Source organism: Dendrobates tinctorius, unplaced genomic scaffold (genome assembly GCF_039654945.1).
Source record: "Dendrobates tinctorius isolate UK_male_01 unplaced genomic scaffold, ASM3965494v1 ptg000127l, whole genome shotgun sequence".
Lineage (NCBI taxonomy): Eukaryota > Metazoa > Chordata > Amphibia > Anura > Dendrobatidae > Dendrobates > Dendrobates tinctorius.
Window position 1 is genome coordinate 1,722,547 of NW_027361795.1, and position 14,922 is coordinate 1,737,468.

Below are 14,922 nucleotides of genomic sequence, written 5' to 3' on the forward strand. Positions count from 1 at the left end.
GGGGCTGACTGGCCTCATTATCTGGTGACGGAGGCTCGGACACAGGTGTGACATATGCAGTGTGACCTGTGGGGTCGGGGCTGACTGGCCTCATTATCTGGTGACGGAGGCTCGGACACAGGTGTGTTATCTATGCAGTGTGACCTGTGGGGTCGGGGCTGACTGGCCTCATTATCTGGTGACGGAGGCTCGGACACAGGTGTGAGTGTTATCTATGCAGTGTGACCTGTGGGGTCGGGGCTGACTGGCCTCATGTTCTGGTGACGGAGGCTCGGACACAGGTGTGAGTTTATCTATGCAGTGTGACCTGTGGGGTCGGGGCTGACTGGCCTCATTATCTGGTGACGGAGGCTCGGACACAGGTGTGACATATGCAGTGTGCAAACTATGGGGTCGGTGCTGACTGGCCTCATTATCTGGTGATGGAGGCTCTGACACAGGTGTGAGTGTTATCTATGCAGTGTGACCTGTGGGGTCGGGGCTGACTGGCCTCATTATCTGGTGACGGAGGCTCTGACACAGGTGTGAGTTTATCTATGCAGTGTGACCTGTGGGGTCGGGGCTGACTGGCCTCATTATCTGGTGATGTAGGCTCAGACACAGGTGTGAGTGTTATCTATGCAGTGTGACCTGTGGGGTGGGGGCTGACTGGCCTCATTATCTGGTGACGGAGGCTCTGACACAGGTGTGAGTTTATCTATGCAGTGTGACCTGTGGGGTCGGGGCTGACTGGCCTCATTATCTGGTGACAGAGGCTCGGACACAGGTGTGACATATGCAGTGTGCAAACTATGGGGTCGGGGCTGACTGGCCTCATTATCTGGTGATGGAGGCTCTGACACAGGTGTGAGTGTTATCTATGCAGTGTGACCTGTGGGGTCGGGGCCGACTGGCCTCATGTTCTGGTGATGTAGGCTCAGACACAGGTGTGAGTGTTATCAATGCAGTGTGACCTGTGGGGTCGGGGCTGACTGGCCTCATTATCTGGTGATGGAGGCTCTGACACAGGTGTGAGTTTATCTATGCAGTGTGACCTGTGGGGTCGGGGCTGACTGGCCTCATTATCTGGTGACGGAGGCTCGGACACAGGTGTGACATATGCAGTGTGACCTGTGGGGTCGGGGCTGACTGGCCTCATTATCTGGTGACGGAGGCTCGGACACAGGTGTGAGTGTTATCTATGCAGTGTGACCTGTGGGGTCGGGGCTGACTGGCCTCATGTTCTGGTGACGGAGTCTCGGACACAGGTGTGAGTGTTATCTATGCAGTGTGACCTGTGGGGTCGGGGCTGACTGGCCTCATTATCTGGTGACGGAGGCTCTGACACAGGTGTGAGTTTATCTATGCAGTGTGACCTGTGGGGTCGGGGCTGACTGGCCTCATTATCTGGTGACGGAGGCTCGGACACAGGTGTGACATATGCAGTGTGACCTGTGGGGTCGGGGCTGACTGGCCTTCTTATCTGGTGACGGAGGCTCGGACACAGGTGTGACATATGCAGTGTGACCTGTGGGGTCGGGGCTGACTGGCCTCATGTTCTGGTGACAGAGGCTCGGACACAGGTGTGAGTTTATCTATGCAGTGTGACCTGTGGGGTCGGGGCTGACTGGCCTCATTATCTGGTGACGGAGGCTCGGACACAGGTGTGACATATGCAGTGTGCAAACTATGGGGTCGGGGCTGACTGGCCTCATTATCTGGTGATGGAGGCTCTGACACAGGTGTGTGTTATCTATGCAGTGTGACCTGTGGGGTCGGGGCCGACTGGCCTCATGTTCTGGTGATGTAGGCTCAGACACAGGTGTGAGTGTTATCTATGCAGTATGACCTGTGGGGTCGGGGCTGACTGGCCTCATTATCTGGTGACGGAGGCTCTGACACAGGTGTGAGTTTATCTATGCAGTGTGACCTGTGGGGTCGGGGCTGACTGGCCTCATTATCTGGTGACGGAGGCTCGGACACAGGTGTGAGTGTTATCTATGCAGTGTGACCTGTGGGGTCGGGGCTGACTGGCCTCATTATCTGGTGACGGAGGCTCGGACACAGGTGTGAGTGTTATCTATGCAGTGTGACCTGTGGGGTCGGGGCTGACTGGCCTCATTATCTGGTGACGGAGGCTCTGACACAGGTGTGAGTTTATCTATGCAGTGTGACCTGTGGGGTCGGGGCTGACTGGCCTCATTATCTGGTAACGGAGGCTCGGACACAGGTGTGACATATGCAGTGTGACCTGTGGGGTCGGGGCTGACTGGCCTCATTATCTGGTGACGGAGGCTCTGACACAGGTGTGAGTTTATCTATGCAGTGTGACCTGTGGGGTCGGGGCTGACTGGCCTCATTATCTGGTGACGGAGGCTCTGACACAGGTGTGAGTGTGAGCTATGCAGTGTGACCTGTGGGGTCGGGGCTGACTGGCCTCATTATCTGGTGACGGAGGCTCGGACACAGGTGTGAGTGTGAGCTATGCAGTGTGACCTGTGGGGTCGGGGCCGACTGGCCTCATTATCTGGTGACGGAGGCTCGGACACAGGTGTGAGCTATGCAGTGTGACCTGTGGGGTCGGGGCTGACTGGCCTCATTATCTGGTGACGGAGGCTCGGACACAGGTGTGAGTGTTATCTATGTAGTGTGACCTGTGGGGTCGGGGCTGACTGGCCTCATTATCTGGTGACGGAGGCTCGGACACAGGTGTGTTATCTATGCAGTGTGCAAACTATGGGGTCGGGGCTGACTGGCCTCATTATCTGGTGATGGAGGCTCAGACACAGGTGTGAGTGTTATCTATGCAGTGTGACCTGTGGGGTCGGGGCTGACTGGCCTCATTATCTGGTGACGGAGGCTCGGACACAGGTGTGACATATGCAGTGTGACCTGTGGGGTCGGGGCTGACTGGCCTCATTATCTGGTGACGGAGGCTCGGACACAGGTGTGACATATGCAGTGTGACCTGTGGGGTCGGGGCCGACTGGCCTCATTATCTGGTGACGGAGGCTCGGACACAGGTGTGAGCTATGCAGTGTGACCTGTGGGGTCGGGGCTGACTGGCCTCATTATCTGGTGACGGAGGCTCGGACACAGGTGTGAGTGTTATCTATGTAGTGTGACCTGTGGGGTCGGGGCTGACTGGCCTCATTATCTGGTGACGGAGGCTCGGACACAGGTGTGTTATCTATGCAGTGTGCAAACTATGGGGTCGGGGCTGACTGGCCTCATTATCTGGTGATGGAGGCTCAGACACAGGTGTGAGTGTTATCTATGCAGTGTGACCTGTGGGGTCGGGGCTGACTGGCCTCATTATCTGGTGACGGAGGCTCGGACACAGGTGTGACATATGCAGTGTGCAAACTATGGGGTCGGGGCTGACTGGCCTCATTATCTGGTGATGGAGGCTCTGACACAGGTGTGAGTGTTATCTATGCAGTGTGACCTGTGGGGTCGGGGCTGACTGGCCTTATTATCTGGTGATGAAGGCTCTGACACAGGTGTGAGTGTTATCTATGCAGTGTGACCTGTGGGGTCGGGGCCGACTGGCCTCATGTTCTGGTGATGTAGGCTCAGACACAGGTGTGAGTGTTATCAATGCAGTGTGACCTGTGGGGTCGGGGCTGACTGGCCTCATTATCTGGTGACGGAGGCTCTGACACAGGTGTGAGTTTATCTATGCAGTGTGACCTGTGGGGTCGGGGCCGACTGGCCTCATGTTCTGGTGATGTAGGCTCAGACACAGGTGTGAGTGTTATCAATGCAGTGTGACCTGTGGGGTCGGGGCTGACTGGCCTCATTATCTGGTGACGGAGGCTCGGACACAGGTGTGACATATGCAGTGTGACCTGTGGGGTCGGGGCTGACTGGCCTCATTATCTGGTGACGGAGGCTCGGACACAGGTGTGTTATCTATGCAGTGTGACCTGTGGGGTCGGGGCTGACTGGCCTCATTATCTGGTGACGGAGGCTCGGACACAGGTGTGAGTGTTATCTATGCAGTGTGACCTGTGGGGTCGGGGCTGACTGGCCTCATGTTCTGGTGACGGAGGCTCGGACACAGGTGTGAGTTTATCTATGCAGTGTGACCTGTGGGGTCGGGGCTGACTGGCCTCATTATCTGGTGACGGAGGCTCGGACACAGGTGTGACATATGCAGTGTGCAAACTATGGGGTCGGGGCTGACTGGCCTCATTATCTGGTGATGGAGGCTCTGACACAGGTGTGAGTGTTATCTATGCAGTGTGACCTGTGGGGTCGGGGCTGACTGGCCTCATTATCTGGTGACGGAGGCTCTGACACAGGTGTGAGTTTATCTATGCAGTGTGACCTGTGGGGTCGGGGCTGACTGGCCTCATTATCTGGTGATGTAGGCTCAGACACAGGTGTGAGTGTTATCTATGCAGCGTGACCTGTGGGGTCGGGGCTGACTGGCCTCATTATCTGGTGACGGAGGCTCTGACACAGGTGTGAGTTTATCTATGCAGTGTGACCTGTGGGGTCGGGGCTGACTGGCCTCATTATCTGGTGACGGAGGCTCGGACACAGGTGTGTTATCTATGCAGTGTGACCTGTGGGGTCGGGGCTGACTGGCCTCATTATCTGGTGACGGAGGCTCGGACACAGGTGTGAGTGTTATCTATGCAGTGTGACCTGTGGGGTCGGGGCTGACTGGCCTCATTATCTGGTGACGGAGGCTCTGACACAGGTGTGAGTTTATCTATGCAGTGTGACCTGTGGGGTCGGGGCTGACTGGCCTCATTATCTGGTGACGGAGGCTCGGACACAGGTGTGACATATGCAGTGTGACCTGTGGGGTCGGGGCTGACTGGCCTTATTATCTGGTGACGGAGGCTCGGACACAGGTGTGACATATGCAGTGTGACCTGTGGGGTCGGGGCTGACTGGCCTCATGTTCTGGTGACAGAGGCTCGGACACAGGTGTGAGTTTATCTATGCAGTGTGACCTGTGGGGTCGGGGCTGACTGGCCTCATTATCTGGTGACGGAGGCTCGGACACAGGTGTGACATATGCAGTGTGCAAACTATGGGGTCGGGGCTGACTGGCCTCATTATCTGGTGATGGAGGCTCTGACACAGGTGTGAGTGTTATCTATGCAGTGTGACCTGTGGGGTCGGGGCCGACTGGCCTCATATTCTGGTGATGTAGGCTCAGACACAGGTGTGAGTGTTATCTATGCAGTGTGACCTGTGGGGTCGGGGCTGACTGGCCTCATTATCTGGTGACGGAGGCTCGGACACAGGTGTGTTATCTATGCAGTGTGACCTGTGGGGTCGGGGCTGACTGGCCTCATTATCTGGTGACGGAGGCTCGGACACAGGTGTGAGTGTTATCTATGCAGTGTGACCTGTGGGGTCGGGGCTGACTGGCCTCATTATCTGGTGACGGAGGCTCGGACACAGGTGTGAGTGTTATCTATGCAGTGTGACCTGTGGGGTCGGGGCTGACTGGCCTCATTATCTGGTGACGGAGGCTCGGACACAGGTGTGAGTGTTATCTATGCAGTGTGACCTGTGGGGTCGGGGCTGACTGGCCTCATTATCTGGTGACGGAGGCTCTGACACAGGTGTGAGTTTATCTATGCAGTGTGACCTGTGGGGTCGGGGCTGACTGGCCTCATTATCTGGTGACGGAGGCTCGGACACAGGTGTGACATATGCAGTGTGACCTGTGGGGTCGGGGCTGACTGGCCTCATTATCTGGTGACGGAGGCTCTGACACAGGTGTGAGTTTATCTATGCAGTGTGACCTGTGGGGTCGGGGCTGACTGGCCTCATTATCTGGTGACGGAGGCTCTGACACAGGTGTGAGTGTGAGCTATGCAGTGTGACCTGTGGGGTCGGGGCTGACTGGCCTCATTATCTGGTGACGGAGGCTTGGACACAGGTGTGAGTGTGAGCTATGCAGTGTGACCTGTGGGGTCGGGGCTGACTGGCCTCATTATCTGGTGACGGAGGCTCGGACACAGGTGTGTTATCTATGCAGTGTGACCTGTGGGGTCGGGGCTGACTGGCCTCATTATCTGGTGACGGAGGCTCGGACACAGGTGTGAGTGTTATCTATGCAGTGTGACCTGTGGGGTCGGGGCTGACTGGCCTCATTATCTGGTGACGGAGGCTCGGACACAGGTGTGAGTGTTATCTATGCAGTGTGACCTGTGGGGTCGGGGCTGACTGGCCTCATTATCTGGTGACGGAGGCTCGGACACAGGTGTGAGTGTTATCTATGCAGTGTGACCTGTGGGGTCGGGGCTGACTGGCCTCATTATCTGGTGACGGAGGCTCTGACACAGGTGTGAGTTTATCTATGCAGTGTGACCTGTGGGGTCGGGGCTGACTGGCCTCATTATCTGGTGACGGAGGCTCGGACACAGGTGTGACATATGCAGTGTGACCTGTGGGGTCGGGGCTGACTGGCCTCATTATCTGGTGACGGAGGCTCTGACACAGGTGTGAGTTTATCTATGCAGTGTGACCTGTGGGGTCGGGGCTGACTGGCCTCATTATCTGGTGACGGAGGCTCGGACACAGGTGTGACATATGCAGTGTGACCTGTGGGGTCGGGGCTGACTGGCCTCATTATCTGGTGACGGAGGCTCTGACACAGGTGTGAGTTTATCTATGCAGTGTGACCTATGGGGTCGGGGCTGACTGGCCTCATTATCTGGTGACGGAGGCTCTGACACAGGTGTGAGTTTATCTATGCAGTGTGACCTGTGGGGTCGGGGCTGACTGGCCTCATTATCTGGTGACGGAGGCTCGGACACAGGTGTGACATATGCAGTGTGACCTGTGGGGTCGGGGCTGACTGGCCTCATTATCTGGTGACGGAGGCTCTGACACAGGTGTGAGTTTATCTATGCAGTGTGACCTGTGGGGTCGGGGCTGACTGGCCTCATTATCTGGTGACGGAGGCTCTGACACAGGTGTGAGTGTGAGCTATGCAGTGTGACCTGTGGGGTCGGGGCTGACTGGCCTCATTATCTGGTGACGGAGGCTTGGACACAGGTGTGAGTGTGAGCTATGCAGTGTGACCTGTGGGGTCGGGGCTGACTGGCCTCATTATCTGGTGACGGAGGCTCGGACACAGGTGTGTTATCTATGCAGTGTGACCTGTGGGGTCGGGGCTGACTGGCCTCATTATCTGGTGACGGAGGCTCGGACACAGGTGTGAGTGTTATCTATGCAGTGTGACCTGTGGGGTCGGGGCTGACTGGCCTCATTATCTGGTGACGGAGGCTCGGACACAGGTGTGAGTGTTATCTATGCAGTGTGACCTGTGGGGTCGGGGCTGACTGGCCTCATTATCTGGTGACGGAGGCTCGGACACAGGTGTGAGTGTTATCTATGCAGTGTGACCTGTGGGGTCGGGGCTGACTGGCCTCATTATCTGGTGACGGAGGCTCTGACACAGGTGTGAGTTTATCTATGCAGTGTGACCTGTGGGGTCGGGGCTGACTGGCCTCATTATCTGGTGACGGAGGCTCGGACACAGGTGTGACATATGCAGTGTGACCTGTGGGGTCGGGGCTGACTGGCCTCATTATCTGGTGACGGAGGCTCTGACACAGGTGTGAGTTTATCTATGCAGTGTGACCTGTGGGGTCGGGGCTGACTGGCCTCATTATCTGGTGACGGAGGCTCGGACACAGGTGTGACATATGCAGTGTGACCTGTGGGGTCGGGGCTGACTGGCCTCATTATCTGGTGACGGAGGCTCTGACACAGGTGTGAGTGTGAGCTATGCAGTGTGACCTGTGGGGTCGGGGCTGACTGGCCTCATTATCTGGTGACGGAGGCTCGGACACAGGTGTGAGTGTGAGCTATGCAGTGTGACCTGTGGGGTCGGGGCGGTCACGTTTCTCGTCAGTAATGACAGCCCCTCCCCCATGTCCATAAGCGGAGCCCGCCGCCTACATGTCACGGTTTGTTATTCCTCCGGTTCCCCAGTAAGATGCTGAGCGCCTGCAGAGCTCCGGACGTGCCTGTAATTCCAGTGTCCCGGGCTCGTCCTCCGCTTCCATCGCGCTCCCGCCGGAGGCTGCAGCGCCCGTGTGCAGTGCGTGCGGTGAGGAGAGCTCGGACCTGCGGCCACCACACACTCGGGACTCGTGAGGAGCCAGGATGTCCTCCCTGTACAGCCGCTCCAAGGATTACCCGAGATCCAGGCTCTCACAGTCGGACTCTCCGCCCTCCTCCCCTTCACCGACGGCAAAGACGTTACGTGTACGAAACTTTCCGTTTTATGTGCTGTGTGTCCCGGCTGTGTCCGCCGCTCAGCGCATGCCGGCTGCTGCCACTCGCACTGCTCCGAGCTTCTCCACCCAGTGCACGGGGCACCCGCCATGCTGCCAGGGGATGCCTAACTGTGGGGTCCAGCTGCAGGGACCTCCGAGGTGAGGGGCGCCCCTGCTACCTCAGGAATGAGGGTTTGGGCCAGAGCCAACAGATGGCCACCAGGGAGACATTATGGAGAAAGTGCTGTGGGAAAACCCTGAGGTTTCCTGCTGCTGGGGCACTGGGTTATTGTCGCTGGCACTGATATAGTGGCACTGGGATAGTGGCGCCATGATGTAGCCCCTGGCACTGGGGTATTGGCCTTGGCACTGGGTTATTGTCCCTGGCACTGGGATAATGGCGCCATGATGTAGGCACTGGGATAGTGGCGCCGGGTTATTGTCCCTGGCACTGGGATAGTGGCACTGGGATATTGGCCTTGGCACTGGGATAGTGGCACTGGGGTATTGTCCCTGGCACTGGGATAGTGGCGTCATGATGTAGCCCCTGGCACTGGGTTATTGCCACTGGCACTGGGATAGTCCCACTGGGTTATTGTCCCTGGCACTGGGATAGTGGCACCATGATGTAGGCACTGGGATAGTGGCGCCGGGTTATTGTCCCTGGCACTGGGATATTGGCCTTGGCACTGGGATAGTGGCACTGGGGTATTGTCCCTGGCACTGGGATAGTGGCACTGGGATATTGGCCTTGGCACTGGGATAGTGGCACTGGGGTATTGTCCCTGGCACTGGGATAGTGGCGTCATGATGTAGCCCCTGGCACTGGGTTATTGCCACTGGCACTGGGATAGTCCCACTGGGTTATTGTCCCTGGCACTGGGATAGTGGCACTGGGGTATTGTCCCTGGCACTGGTTTAATGACAGTAGTGCGGTCACTGACCTTTGTGCACTTCCACACAAGCCTGGCATCACACGGCTTCACTGCCACCTTTGCGTTGGTGATGATAAACATGGCTCACTGTATTACATGTGTGCTAGCCAGTCATCAATTATGGGGTTATTTTATCACAAGTGCACTGGTCAATGTATTAAAGGCAACATATCTCCAGGTTTTTGCTAATCTAAGAGCAGCATAATGTAGAGACTGAGACTCTTGATTCCAACGATGTGTCACTTAGGCTATGTGCACACGCTGCGTTTTTTGCTGCAAATTCGCTGCGTATCTGCAGACAGTGTACAGTAGCATGTGAGTCTATGTGATTTACAATCTGCTGTGCACATGCTGCGAATTTTTAACTGCGAAAAAGCTGCGGTTTTGAATCCGCAGAAAGAAATGACATGTCACTTCTGCGGATACTGCTGCGGTTTACCATCTCCATGGTAAACTGCAGGGCAAAACCGCATGCCAATCCGCAGGTCATTTTACCTGCAGTTCCGCAGATACAAATCCGCAGACCAATCCGCAGCGTGTGCACATAGCCTTAAAGGGAATCTGTCACCCCATTTTAGCCATTCTGTAATGCTGTAGATAAGCCCCTGATGTAACCTGAAAGATAAGAAAAACACGTTAGATTATTCTCACCGAGGTCCGGTCCGATTGGTGTCGCGGTCCGGTGCCTCCCATCTTCATACGATGCCGTCCTCCCTAGGGTCCTGCACATGCGTGCTTTATCTGCCCTGGCTCCTGCGCAGGCGCCGGGAAAGGTCAGAGAGGTCTGGCGCCTGCGCACTGCAGTACTTTACTCTGTCCTCAACAGGGCAGATATAGTACGCCTGCGCAGGAGCCGCGGCAGAAGTGAAGAGGACGTCATCTCTAGAAGATGGGAGGTGCCGGGCCAGACCACGACACCCATCGGACTGGCCCAAACGCCAGGGTGAGTATAATCTAACTTTTTTTTCTTATGTTTCAGGTTACATCGGGGGCTTATCTACAGCATTACAGAATGCTGTAGATAAGCCCGTGATGGTGGTGGCCGCATCTCATAGGCCAAAAATGGCTGCGTGCTGTAGTTATTATAAAATCAGTTTTATCGGCAGGAGATTATCACTAGAGGACTAGAAAACCTGCTGCCAGTTAGTCCTCCGTTTTCACGAGCCCCCCAAACACTGATTGGCAGCTTTCTCCCTATACTCAGTGTGAGCAGAAAGCTGCCGATCAGTGGTGTGGGTGGTGTTATACAGAGCTGGGCAAATAAAACAGTGATTGCATCAAAACTATAGGAAAGAGCCCATTAAGTGATACATTGTACCATCACTGAGCTATTGTATCACGTGCACAGGACTTCTACCATCACTGAGCTAATGTATCACACGTGCACAGGGCCAGCACTGAGCTAATGTATCACACGTGCACAGGGCCAGCACTGAGCTAATGTATCACACGTGCACAGGGCCAGCACTGAGCTAATGTATCACACGTGCACAGGGCCAGCACTGAGCTATTGTATCACACGTGCACAGGGCTTTTACCATCACTGAGCTATTGTATCACACGTGCACAGGGCCAGCACTGAGCTAATGTATCACACGTGCACAGGGCCAGCACTGAGCTATTGTATCACACGTGCACAGGGCTTTTACCATCACTGAGCTATTGTATCACATGTGCACTGGGCTTTTTACCATCACTGAGCTATTGTATCCCACGTGCACAGGGCTAGTACTAGCATTGAGTTATTGTATCACACATGCACTGGACTAGCACTGAGCTATTGTATCACACGTGCACAGGACTTTTACCATCACTGAGCTATTGTATCACACGTACACAGAGCTAGCACTGAGCTATTGTATCACACGTACACAGAGCTAGCACTGAGCTATTGTATCACACGTACACAGAGCTAGCACTGAGCTATTGTATCACACGTGCACAGGGCTAGCACTGAGCTACTGTATCACATGTGCACTGGGCTTTTACCATCACTGAGCTATTGTATCCCACGTGCACAGGGCTAGTACTAGCATTGAGTTATTGTATCACACATGCACTGGACTAGCACTGAGCTATTGTATCACACTTGCACAGGACTTTTACCATCACTGAGCTATTGTATCACACGTACACAGAGCTAGCACTGAGCTATTGTATCACACGTACACAGCTAGCACTGAGCTATTGTATCACACGTGCACAGGGCTAGCACTGAGCTATTGTATCACATGTGCACTGGGCTTTTACCATCACTGAGCTATTGTATCACACATGCACAGGGCTAGTACTACCATTGAGTTATTGTATCGCACAGGACTAGCACTGAGCTATTGTATCACACGTGCACAGGGCTTCTACCATCACTGAGCTATTGTATCACACGTGCACTGGGCATTTACCATCCCAGAGCTATTGTATCACACGTGCACAGGGCTTCTACCATCACTGAGCTATTGTATCACACGTGCACAGGGCTTTTACCATCACAGAGCTATTGTATCACACGTGCACAGGGCTTCTACCATCACTGAGCTATTGTATCACACGTGCACTGGGCATTTACCATCCCAGAGCTATTGTATCACACGTGCACAGGGCTTCTGCCATCACTGAGCTATTGTATCACACGTGCACAGGGCTTCTACCATCACTGAGCTATTGTATCACACGTGCACAGGGCTTCTACCATCACTGAGCTATTGTATCACACGTGCACAGGGCTTCTACCATCACTGAGCTATTGTATCACACGTGCACAGGGCTTCTACCATCACTGAGCTATTGTATCACACGTGCACAGGGCTTCTACCATCACTGAGCTATTGTATCACACGAGCACAGGGCTTCTACCATCACTGAGCTATTGTATCACACGTGCACAGAGCTTCTACCGTCACTGAGCTATTGTATCACACGTGCACAGGGCTTCTACCGTCACTGAGCTATTGTATCACACGTGCACAGGGCTTCTACCATCTCTGAGCTATTGTATCACACGTGCACAGGGCTTCTACCATCACTGAGCTATTGTATCACACGTGCACAGGGCTTCTACCATCACTGAGCTATTGTATCACACGTGCACAGGGCTTCTACCATCACTGAGCTATTGTATCACACGTGCACAGGGCTTCTACCATCACTGAGCTATTGTATCACACGTGCACAGGGCTTCTACCATCACTGAGCTATTGTATCACACGTGCACAGGGCTTCTACCGTCACTGAGCTATTGTATCACACATGCACAGGACTAGCACTGAGCTATTGTATCACGTGCACAGGGCTTCTACCATCTCTGAGCTATTGTATCACACGTGCACAGGGCTTCTACCATCACTGAGCTATTGTATCACACGTGCACAGGGCTTCTACCATCACTGAGCTATTGTATCACGTGCACAGGGCTTCTACCATCACTGAGCTATTGTATCACACGAGCACAGGGCTTCTACCATCACTGAGCTATTGTATCACACGTGCACAGAGCTTCTACCGTCACTGAGCTATTGTATCACACGTGCACAGGGCTTCTACCGTCACTGAGCTATTGTATCACACGTGCACAGGGCTTCTACCATCTCTGAGCTATTGTATCACACGTGCACAGGGCTTCTACCATCACTGAGCTATTGTATCACACGTGCACAGGGCTTCTACCATCACTGAGCTATTGTATCACACGTGCACAGGGCTTCTACCATCACTGAGCTATTGTATCACACGTGCACAGGGCTTCTACCATCACTGAGCTATTGTATCACACGTGCACAGGGCTTCTACCGTCACTGAGCTATTGTATCACACATGCACAGGACTAGCACTGAGCTATTGTATCACACGTGCACAGGGCTTCTACCATCTCTGAGCTATTGTATCACACGTGCACAGGGCTTCTACCATCACTGAGCTATTGTATCACACGTGCACAGGGCTTCTACCATCACTGAGCTATTGTATCATGTGCACAGGGCTTCTACCATCACTGAGCTATTGTATCACACGAGCACAGGGCTTCTACCATCACTGAGCTATTGTATCACACGTGCACAGAGCTTCTACCGTCACTGAGCTATTGTATCACACGTGCACAGGGCTTCTACCGTCACTGAGCTATTGTATCACACGTGCACAGGGCTTCTACCATCACTGAGCTATTGTATCACACGTGCACAGGGCTTCTACCATCACTGAGCTATTGTATCACACGTGCACAGGGCTTCTACCATCACTGAGCTATTGTATCACACATGCACAGGACTAGCACTGAGCTATTATATCACACGTGCACTGGGCTAGTATATAAAAAATGCTGAATTCCTACTTCTCTGACCCGTGCGTGGCTAACACCTTATATGAGCCATTGTGGAGTTCACATTTTATGGTCCTGGAAAATGATTTTCTCTTTGCTTTGACTTCCATCCTATTTTTATTCCTTCGCTTATACAGCTCATCCTTGTCTTGTCCTAATATGGAATTACAAGCACAGCCTTGCGCAAAATGTGTGCTGGAGGCTGCCCGGCTGCTTATGGCTCAGCTTTCCCTTTTACGTAACACAGCTGTTTAGGGTCCAGGGAAAAGTACGTCTTCTGAAAGTTATAGTCACAGAGCTATAGCGTTGGTATTTATAACCATAGAGTAATGGGACATTCCTGTGAAGGGCTAAGCCAGCGTTAGTGCACATGGTCACGATGAAACTCGGGTCACATCTGCATTAGGCCTCATTTAGACATATGTGAATTACGTACGCGTTCTATCTTTCACGTTGTAATCTATGGGGCCATGTTTTTTTGCAGACCATGTGTGCGCCAAAAAATCCTAGAGACGTCCGTTTTTATATCTAAGTCAACGCTAAAAATGACCTATATATGTCTCTGGGTCACAGCACAGGGATGGCACATCAGAGCGCAGTCCGTGATTACCGTTGCATAGAATAGGACTTGTCATTTATATATGTTTTCATATGTGAAAATCACTGATGGTAAAAACTTGACACACGGACCAAACACTGGTGAAAATGAGTCTGTATCTTCACATACGACAAAAATCTCCGATGTCCATATGAAGCCTTAGGCTATGTGCACACGTTGCGGATTCTGCTGCGGATCCGCAGCGTTTCTGGCCCTGCGGGTCCGCAGCAGTTTCTGCTGCATTGTACAGTACCATTCTTTGCAATGGTAAAACCAAAAATGCTGTGCACATGCTGCGGATTTTTCCGCGCGTTACAGTCCGCAGCCTGTCAAATCTTTGTGCGGATCCGCTGCGGTTTCACGCCTTCACCATTGATTTTTCAAAATCCGCAGCACTTCCAACTATGTGTTCACATAGCCTTAGAGGCTCTGTTCTAAGCCCGTCACATCGGATAAAAAAAGCGGCTGGTTTCAAGGGTCCTGTGGATAGCGTCACTGCATATGACTCTGGTCCATTTTCCAGAACATCACACAATATACGGCAGCTCCTGCACCATTACATGATGCAGGTCATCAAACCCGGATTAGCACACAGCCATTCATGTCCATAATTTGCAAACACGACTGTCCCAATTATTCATACAGACGTCTGAACTCGACCAATGCTCTCTTGCCTGTTGGCGGTGTAATAATACCCCTCCAGCTCTATCCACAACTGCGTTGGCTCTTGCAGACCCCAATATATTTATTCAGTCGCCATGACAGCACCACCAGGGAATGTAGAGGTGCTGTCATGGGCTCCTGAAAAACACTGCTACCGGTAAGTAGCTGAGC

At 53.6% G+C, this 14,922-nt stretch overlaps 1 protein-coding gene across 5 annotated transcripts in view; it reads left to right on the forward strand.

Annotated features, from left to right (window-relative positions):
* Positions 1 to 14,922, forward strand: part of LOC141047371 (protein phosphatase 1 regulatory subunit 12B-like) — a 131,970-nt gene that overhangs the window by 63,173 nt on the left and 53,875 nt on the right. For 2 of the 5 annotated variants that reach the window (XM_073542420.1, XM_073542421.1), the window contains exon 1: positions 7,946 to 8,229. The exons of 2 other annotated variants lie outside the window; for them this stretch is intronic. In XM_073542420.1, coding sequence (XP_073398521.1) covers positions 7,958 to 8,229 — 272 coding nt within the window. In that variant the 5' untranslated portion in view covers positions 7,946 to 7,957. Of the gene's footprint in view, positions 1 to 7,945; positions 8,230 to 14,922 lie in introns of those variants that run through there. One more of the 5 variants, XM_073542424.1, reaches the window with a different exon arrangement.